The sequence below is a fragment of the Grammomys surdaster genome, unplaced genomic scaffold (assembly GCF_004785775.1).
Source record: "Grammomys surdaster isolate TR1022 unplaced genomic scaffold, NIH_TR_1.0 206, whole genome shotgun sequence".
Lineage (NCBI taxonomy): Eukaryota > Metazoa > Chordata > Mammalia > Rodentia > Muridae > Grammomys > Grammomys surdaster.
The window spans coordinates 6077984-6087742 of NW_021604651.1; the positions used below are offsets into that span (position 1 = coordinate 6077984).

The window sequence follows — 9759 nt, forward strand, 5'->3', positions numbered from 1 at the left end:
CACACACGTATATATGTACATATATGTGTATATACACACACATATATATATGAATTAAATAGATAATGACACTCAAAATCTAAGCACATTAAACCCCTCGCGGTGTTACTCTATCCTTTTGAGTAATAGTCTTCCATAAAGTACCACCAGGCAAGCAGGCTTGTCCAGATATGTCAGACCTGGACTAACACTAAAGGCCCATTAAGGCAAAACTGGTCAAGGGAATAGAACCTCTTGCCTGGGTGGAGACCTAACATTCCAGTTGGGTAGGTCAAACACCTGACCAAGAGACCGCCCTAGGAAGGTGAGCTCCCCTTAAGCCATGTAAAAGAGGAAGGTGGAATAATTATTCCTTTAAGAATACAGTACTTTTCCTTCTCAGAATTTCTGCCCCCAGTACAGTTCTTCCTAGACATCAAGAGGTCATCATGAGGCTCATTGTAATTATAATCCCCAAAAAATAAATATTTATTAATCTAAGGTTTTAAAAGCAGAAGGAAATTTTTAAATGTATTTTTTATTTTTCTCTTTGTTTTTATTTGTTATGCATGAGTAGTTGCCTGCATGTATGTCTGTGTACCACATTACACATGTGTAATACCTACAGTGGTTAGAAGAGGGTATCAGATCCCCTGAGTCTGACATTACAGATAATTGTAAGCAACCATCTGGGTGGGTGGTAGGAATCCAACCAAGGTCTTCTGGGAGAGAGGCCAGTGCTCATAACCTCTGAACCATCTCTTTAGGCCTTAAATTACATTCTTTAAATATAGACTGTTTGTTCTTAATTTTGAAACCACATGGAAGTATTTTACTTACCATAGTGGTTAGCTATCAAATTCCTTTTTATAAGAAATTTCAACTTGTGTGTGTGAGTGTGTGTGTGTGTGTGTGTGTTGCACATGTACAGGTATCCTCAGGGACCAGGGGAACTGTATTTACAGGCAGTTGTGAACTTTCCAATGTGAGCACTGGAAATTGAAGTCCTCTTAAACACTGAGCCAACTCTTCAACCCCTCAACTTCTCTGAAAACAGATTTCATCGATGTTATTATGTAGTTCTTAGTCTGTGTTCTGTTTTAAGTGATACTGTTACTTATTTCTCATGATTACATTGTATTTACTGGGAAGACAGCAGTGTGCACATTCCACAGCATGGGCATCAGAGGACAGCTTGCAGGAACTTGTCCTCTCCTTCCTTTGAGTATATTCCCAGAATCAAATTCAAACTCAGATCATGCTTGTCAACAGGAGCCTTTACCTGCTGAGCCATCTCCAGGTCCTGCTTTACGTATTATGAGAGGGAGAAAAGAGAAAGGAATGGAGAGGACAGGAACAAGGGAAAGAAGGAAGGACAAAGCGTAGTATTCTGTTACAGGATGGTTTTTAACGAGTAAAGGTAATACTGAGGGGCTTCATATCCAGCTCAGCAGTATTCAGCACAGGTTCAGTGTCTATAGTACACAGCGGTACAATGACATGTGTTTAGTATGCACACCCTTCTCCCTGCCTCCAAATGATAGTGACAGAGCAAGTGTGTGAGCAGAAGTGTCGTTCATGCTAACTTGTCCGACCTCTTTTAGTACCATGCAGGATGACATCTTCATTCTCCACGAGCAAGAGTATGACAGTTTGCTTGAGTCCGTCTTCAAAACGGAGTTCCTGAGCCTCTTAGCAAAGCGATATGAGGAAAAAACCCAGAAACAACTACCTCTGAAATTCAGCAATACGTGAGTTGGGATGTGGAGTTTAGACTGAGAGGTGGTGAGACCATCAGGGTGGGCTGTTTGGTCTGACTGGTTCCATTGCTTCAGCAAGCCCCACCTTGGGTACCTCAGTGTCTCTAGGTACAGTGGGGCCTGCTGAAGACAGCCTGGTTGTCATGGGTTAGGGTCACGCTAGAGTCACATTTATGTTTTCATGAAATAATCAAATCATCAAAGGACATTTTTTTTTAATCATTTACACAAAGATCACTTGAGAAAGACAAGGGAAAGCAGGTGTAACAGAGTGAAGGTAGAGTCAGGAAGAAAAAGTGACTGGAATAGGGGTTCTGACTCCCCAGATGGTTAGTGGGAATCGAGACTTGGGATATGCATGGCAATGTCTCATGTCTTGGCTCACCCTCGCATGTCTTGGTGGAATGTTCTAATGGGCAAGACACTGCACATCGTTGAGCTTCGAATCTCACATTTTGCTGAGTGAGAGTTGTTCAGCTTTGCTTAAATTCCCTATGTATAGAACTATGAGTAGAAATATGGGTCCATCTCTTTACTCATAAAAATTTGGTAGTCATAAGACTGTAATGGCAGGATGAAGGAACCTGACAATAGACAGCGACTTAGAATTGGTATTATTTAAGTTGAAAGAACAGAATATACAGTATATCACATAGGTGTATGGGCAGCATTTCTTTTGGCTCAGAACTCAGGAGACAGTCCTCCATAGCAGGAAAATAAAAGCAGGAACTTGAAGCAGGTGGTCACATCTTTTCACACTCAGTCAAGAGCAAAGAAAAATTAATGTATGTATGCTTACTTGTGCTTGGTACTCTCTATACATATACAGTTCAGAATTGCCTGAATAAGGAATGGTGCCGCCCACAATAGCCTGTGTCTTCCCACATCAATTGCCCTTAATAAATAAAACAAGTCCCCCACTTGCTCACAGGGCAACCTGATCTAGACAGCACCATATTGAGACTCTCCCTCAGGTGATTCTAGATTGTATCAAGTTGATCATGAAAACTAACCACCATACCCTCCATCCCATTTGGGTTTCGGTGGGTGTTTATTTGTTTGTCTGTTTTCCCCTATCTGGCGAGTGATAGAATAACAGAATATAACTGAAAAGTAGCCAAAGTCTATAGTATGGAATTCTCCACCATCTTGTGTCTGATATCTTAGTCCTCCATATTTAAAAAAACAAAAACCAATGATACAACATCGGAGAAGTTGTTCCTTCCTCCTGTCCCTCAGGCAGGCACTCTGACCATCTTGAGAGTGAACCTGTGATATGACTGAGGAAACCTGCTTAATACAGCCTCCTCACAGATGTTGAGCTCCAAATGCCTGTGCTTCTGGCTTGGCAATCGCCTAGCAGCTATACCAGGCTGATGTGTACCATGCCCTGTTTGAAGGCGACATGGTTTTGGCTTGATTCCATCCTGTAGTTATCACCTTCCCCACAGCAGTTAACTCATGAGCACTGTTTCCTCACGATCTTCTTCTGACTCACAATTTCAACCAATGTGCTTGTCACAGCCTTGAACTGAAGTTGAAAAAAGAGAACTGGGGTCCCTGGAGTGCAGGGGGCTCCCGGCAAGTGCAGTTCCACCAAGGCTTCGGTGACTTGGCCATCCTCAAACCCAGCAACAAAGTGCTGCAGGTCAGCATTGGACCCGGGCTGCCCAAGAACTCCCGTAAGTGTTCCTGGGCTCTGCCTCTACTGGTACCTTGTACCTGTCTCTTCTGTGCAGATCTGAGGACAGGAGTGTGTGTTTCCATTGCTGGCTGTGGTGGGGTCTCAAGAGATAGGGCAGTGCAAACTAAAGCAATGTTAAGGAAGATGGGCAGGCTGGAGCTGCTAAAGAGATGTATTCTTGTGCATGGTATACCTGGCATTCATGTCCTAGCTGTGTTTAATATCGTTTGTTTGGGCTGGTATAAAGACAAGAACCTGAATTTGGGGCTAATGAGATGACTCAGTGAGTAGAGGTGCTTGCCACTAAGCCTGATGACACGAGTTCAATGCTTGGTTGCTTATTTCAGGTCCTACCAGAAGAAACACCATCACAAGCAGAGGGTATTCAGGTGGAACTAAGAACAATTACCCGATGAGAGCTGCCCCTGCTCCCCCAGGTAAGCCAAGCATGCACCATCCAGAGGGACAACTGAATCTCAACCCGTAACTTACAAAAGATGTTTGGAGAACTAGAGAGATAGATATTTCAGTGTGTTTTGTGTTCAATCTCCAGCACCCACATAAAAGCTGGGCACTGTAATCCCAGTGCTGAGGAGATGGAGCCAAGAAAATGCCCGTTGTTTGCTGCCTTACCTAATCAGTGAGACTTAGGCACTAGTGAGAGACTCTGTCTCAAAAAGCAAGGTGCATCACTCCTCAGGTACAATTCATGAGGTTGACCTCTGACCTCCACACACACAAATACACATGTGCATACACACATACACAGACACACACACACTGAGGAAATAAAGATAGAGTGTTTGGGGAGAATCCCATCAGCTAATAAATACACAGCAACCATCTATGTGATCCTGAAATACAAGAAATTCAGTGAGCCCACATTGCAACAGAGAGAACAGTGTGGGTTTCATTACCCAGCTCTGTCACTTTCTAGGGCAGAGAGAGACAATGAATTCCTGTCCACCATGGGAGAATGCTGCTGGTTTTACTATGTCGGATGCTGCCCTGACTGGGCCTAAGAGGTTTCTGGATATCAGCCCACCTGTGCCAGGTTCCACCCACATACAGAAGCAGTGGTTCATAACTACATAACGGCCTGGTAAATTGCTAGAAAAACATCTGTCCTTAGTAAAATAAAATCCAGGTGACATCCCTAAGGTAAAGTAATATCTGAGAGAATTACAAAAGTTTAGACCATAAACTGTCCCCAGCTGGGCTGTGGTAGTGCACACCTATATTCCCAGCACTGGGGATGCAGTGGGAGGCAGATCTCTGTGAGTTCCAGGCTAGCCTGGACTAAAGAGAGAGTTCCAAGATACCCAGGGCTACACAGTAGAAACCCTGTCTTGGAAAAAAAAAAGAGAGAGAGAGAGAGAGAGAGAGAGACTGTTCCCAGAGTAGAGTATTAGTCATTGTAGGATAGATCTGAACAAGTCATTTGGGGGCCATATTTGAGTCAAGTCACAGCAGACAAGAGGATCCTATTTGCCTTCGTGCCCAAGGTGAGTAATACTTTAATCTCTGCTCCAGGGTCTCACACCTGTACTCTGAGCATAAACATTGCCCAACAATGGGAAAAGAGCTCTTCTCTCCTTTGGAGTCTCTGTCAAGCCTTAACCAGGATTTCTTTCCTCCTTTTCTTCTTTAATCCTCGGGGAATACACAAGGTCAAAGGGACCCAAGAGAAACAGGGTTTGCACTTAATGTTATTGTACAGTGCTGGCCTCTTGCCAGAACCATCTGGAAGCCTCTTGACCTCAGCTCTGGCAAGGGTCCTCTAGCCAAATCAGCCCACAGTGCACCTGACCTTGAACATAGCCCCTAACGTCTAAAATGACACTTCCCTCATCAGTCAGATGAGGAATTACCCAGATGAAAATGAAGAAATTGCATACACATGTTGTCCACATGCGTGTAAAGGCCAGGGGAGAACCTCGAGTGTTGATCCTTGAGGACCATACACCTTAGTTGTCTTGTTTTTGAGACAGGATCTCTCTCTACCCCTGGCTGTCCTGGAACCCTTTATGTAGACCAGACTGGCCTCAAACTCACAGAGATCCACCTGCTTCAGCCTCCCAAGTGCTGGCATTAGAGGTGTCTGCCACTGAGCCCATCTGCACCATGTTTTTTGAGAGTCTCTTACTAGGGCCTGAGGTCTATCAGTTAAGCTAGACTGAGTGCCTACCAGCCCTAGGGCCTTTTTGTCTCCCGGGTGCTGGGATTACACACAGGAGCCACCATCTCTGGCTTTTACTGTGGGCAGTGGAAATTGAACTGACCTCAGGCACGCAAGATAAAAGAACTATCCCTTCAACCTCATTCCTTAGGATTTTAAAGCTGCCCAGCTCATCACAAACTATACCTTTAAAGCATGTAATCAAAAACTGAATTCGTAGAACAATGAAATTTGAAAAGCACATAAAATACAAGCCAATTTTTTTGTTATTAATTTCAACAGGCTGAGTCTTATTCTCAGTCTCTGAACTCAGTGTGGACAAATGAGTCTCTGGTGACATGTGGACACTCCCCTACTATTCTGTGCCCTAGGAAACATCCCACTGTAGCAAAGTCCTTTTCTTTCCTAAGCACTCTTGGCAGCAAGTGGAGCCTCAGTGTCCCCCCACTCCCAGATACTGTGGGGAACCCTTCAAACTCTTATTCACTGGGTCAGATGAGGAGAGAATCTTGTTTGTCTCAAACGTCTAGTTTCCATCCAGCCCAGAGCCTGTGGGAGGAAGTGGCAAGACCGCTGGCTGCGTGAGAGGCCATGCTCCTGAATGTTCTGCCCTAGAACACTGCCATTCAGAACAGGAACTTGCTTCATTGTTGCCAGAGAGGGGAAAACTCACTTGTACCTTTAGAAGAAAGTGCATGCATATCAGAGCTAAAAGAGCAGTTAAATGCTGGGCCGGTCTCCTTGTCTTTGAATGAGGGCACTGACCTGCAAGATTACAGTGTCGCTATCAGAGCCAGAGCCAGAGCCAGAACTGAGCCCCTAAGCCCATGGCCACTCCATGCTACTGGAAAATTCTACAGTTTTCTGGTGTGCACAATTGAAGTGGGTCTCAAGCAAGATCTTTCTCTTCTGTACTGCCTGACATGTCAGGAAAAGAGAGAGACAGGGCTGTGTCATATGTGGCAGGGGGCGATGATGCCCCATTTTTTAAAAGCCCACTCCACCATCCGTCCATGACTCACTGGCTAATGCAACTTTGGAGAGCTTAACTAGAAGTGTCTGGTGTGCAGACCTTTCTTAGTCCAGCTGAGCTGGCTGGCTGGCCGGCTGGCCGGCTGGCTGCACTTCCCTCATCTGTGTGGAGACTCCCCCATTTCACACAGCAGTCTTCAGCTGAGGGCACCTGAAACTGAAGGGACTCTCATCAGCTCACAAATATGGCTTTAGCAGGTCTTCCCCTTCCCTCCATTCCCTCTGCCTTGTTAAAAATGGTTAGTCTTCATTCCTAAAGCTAGCCACCAAGGCCTCCTCCTTCATTTGTCCACTTCCTTCTCCTGAGGCTGACTACCAAGGTCCAGCTTTCAAGATACTGAAGTCTAGTGATCAGAAGCCCACTTTGATTCACATAATTAAAATGCTAAATTAAAATTAAACACCTCATCCTAACAGGCTTCTTTTTATACCTTTGTAAACTCCCCTTTTCCTATGTGTCATGTCTGTCTCCATCCAAAGGCAGGCCTTTGTCCGTTCCCCTACCTTCTTTCCCTTGTTCCCTTCCTCATCTTTTTCCTCTCCCTTCTCCTGTCTTTGTCTCTTATTCCCTATTCTCTGTCCCTCTGGTGCAAATAAATCTCCTTTATGCTGAGAACTTGGTGTTGGGGGTCCTGAGCCTGTACCAATCCTTACTCTGACTCCTTGGAAATGAATGTTTAATGCACTGCCCTCCTGAGTCATGACTCACAGACCTGAAAACCGCTTTCCCACTAGCTGCAAGCTCAGCTTGCTCTGATTATGGGCTTTGAAATCCAGATATCTGGAAAGTCTATTGCCATATTCCACAGCTTGTCTGACTTCCTGGGCAGGCGATGTAGCTGCTAGAACGTTGTCTTCCCCAAGTATAATCTGATTCAACAGTTATACCTCAGTAGCATTGGGAGGGAAACAGTGTATCTGCTTTCTTACAATACATTACTGCTAATAATATCTTCAGATGAGGAAACTGGGGACCAAGGGAGCCAAATCACTTGCCTTCTACTAGTTAATGGAATAAGTAAGCATGGAGGTGCTTTCGGCAAAGTAACAGAAACTGACCTTCTTCTTCTCTTTCCTCTCTAGGATGTCATCAAAATGGAGTCATAAGAAACCAGTTTGTGCCTCCTTCCCATGCCCTTGGAAACCAGAGGCCCAATCAGAAAAGCCTGTACACCTCTATGGCCCGCCCACCCTTGCCAAGGCAACAGTCCACAGGCTCAGACCGATTGTCTCAGACTCCAGAGAGCCTGGATTTCCTCAAGGTCCCCGACCAGGGTGCTGCTGGGTAAGATTTTCCATGTTGTGCGACAAAGCCAGTGAACTCTACTTCCACCAGTAGTGCAGAGGGTTCAGGGGCTCTAAGAGAGTCAGTACTGAATTCTCAAGTTCAGTTTCCTACCCAAGTGCTGGATCTATGGCTGAGGGACCAAGTTAAAAGTAGCACCGTCTCTTGTCTTACCAACCACCTGCTCTCAGTCAGCCACAGGAATCTGCTACCCAGTAATCTTTATGTTTTCTTCCTGTGTAGTTGAGGGATGATGGTTGTTTGCTTTATTATTTATGTCTGTGCCTGCAGCTACATAAATGTAACAAGTCTTAGTTTTAGCAACATGTAGGTTAGGGAACCAGGGTCTGGGAAGAAATGGCTCCTCAGTCAAGAACACATAGTATCTTTGCAGATGTTCTCCTTCCAGCACCCGCGTGGGTCTTACGATTGTTGTATAACAAAATTTTTCCTGAGGAGACGTAACACAGGTCTACTCACCCCAGATAAGAAACCCCCCAACAGACCGAAGTATGGATACTACTTGGTCCAACTTGGTGAACCAATGAATTTTACTTCCAGGTTACTTAACAGGAATATGGTGGAAAGGTAACAAGAGCAGAAATGACTCAAAGACAGCTGCCTCCCCCAGGCCAACCCAGCACTGGTGATAGCCCTCAAAAGCTGGGAAACCTGGAGTACACTGTGCACCCTGCAGGCAGCTGAACAGGTTGAGTGTCCTCTCCAAGTGACTCTGGTCTAAACCCCTTCCAGGCAGCTGGTCTGGTCTCAGAGCCTTCTTTGCAGCTTTTCTCCTGTGGGACCCTTCCTTGCCACTCAGCTTCATATGCACACATGCACACACTCACACATGCACACTTGCACACAAATAAATACATTTCCAAAAGTATTTTAAAAGTATCACATCCTCGTGTCCTATGAGATATGAGTGTTCATCTTGTCAGTCTTGAAAGGGTCACAACAGCCTTTGCCTTTCTAGTGAAGAAAGAGCCAGGCTTCTCAGCCTGAAAGGGGAGGAACCTGGAACTATGGGTAGCTATTCAAAGGACTCCCAGTTAGAAAAGGGAAGTAGACCTGGCCTTTGTGGTCACAGGAATAGAACTGAGGTCTGGTGCAAGACCAGTGAGGGAACTCTGATAGGAGGGCCCAGTGAAAGAAATATATCCTAGCCACACAAAAATGAATGATCTTAAGTGTTAAGGAGTACCTTAGAGTTCAGGCTCAGGGTGTCTGGCCACGCTAAGCAGGATTGTCAGATGCACGAGTCAAGTCTGGGGGAGAGCTATAACTTAATCTCTATCGCCTTACGTTTTAGTTTGCTTTCTGTTCCTGAGATAAAATACTTTGACCACAGCAACTTGGGGAGGAAAGGGTTTGTTTGGCTTACATAGACATGTCACAGTCCATCACTGAGGCTTACAGTCAAGACAGAAACCCAGAGGCAGGCACCATGGAGGATTTACTCCTATTTGTCGGCTCTCCGGTTCACTCAGCTAGTTTTCTTATACACAGGTGACCACAGGCTAATTTGATCAAGGCAATTCTTCAACTGAAGTTCCCTCTTCTTAGATGACTTTAGATTGTATCAAATTGACAATGAAAACTTATCAGGATACTTGAAGGTTCCCACCTACCTTCCCTGAGCTTCAGTTTCTTTGTATACACTAATGCAATACTGTCATGCTCACAGGCATGTTGGGAGAAGATGTAATGTACTTTATATGCTTAGCATGGTACTTGTATGTAGAGGACAACTCAGTCAGCAGTTGCTTGACCAAGATGATGATGATGAAGGTAGTGATGGTGGTGGTGGTAGTGATGGTGATGATGATGATGAAGG

General features: G+C 45.0%; 1 protein-coding gene across 1 annotated transcript in view; it reads left to right on the top strand.

The window, feature by feature from the left end:
• Myo1e (myosin IE) overlaps nucleotides 1–9759 on the top strand; it is a 191658-nt gene that overhangs the window by 170067 nt on the left and 11832 nt on the right. The window contains exons 23-26 of the mRNA XM_028771305.1: nucleotides 1584–1730; nucleotides 3264–3421; nucleotides 3771–3860; nucleotides 7718–7919. Coding sequence (XP_028627138.1) covers nucleotides 1584–1730; nucleotides 3264–3421; nucleotides 3771–3860; nucleotides 7718–7919 — 597 coding nt within the window. The remainder of the gene's footprint in view (nucleotides 1–1583; nucleotides 1731–3263; nucleotides 3422–3770; nucleotides 3861–7717; nucleotides 7920–9759) is intronic.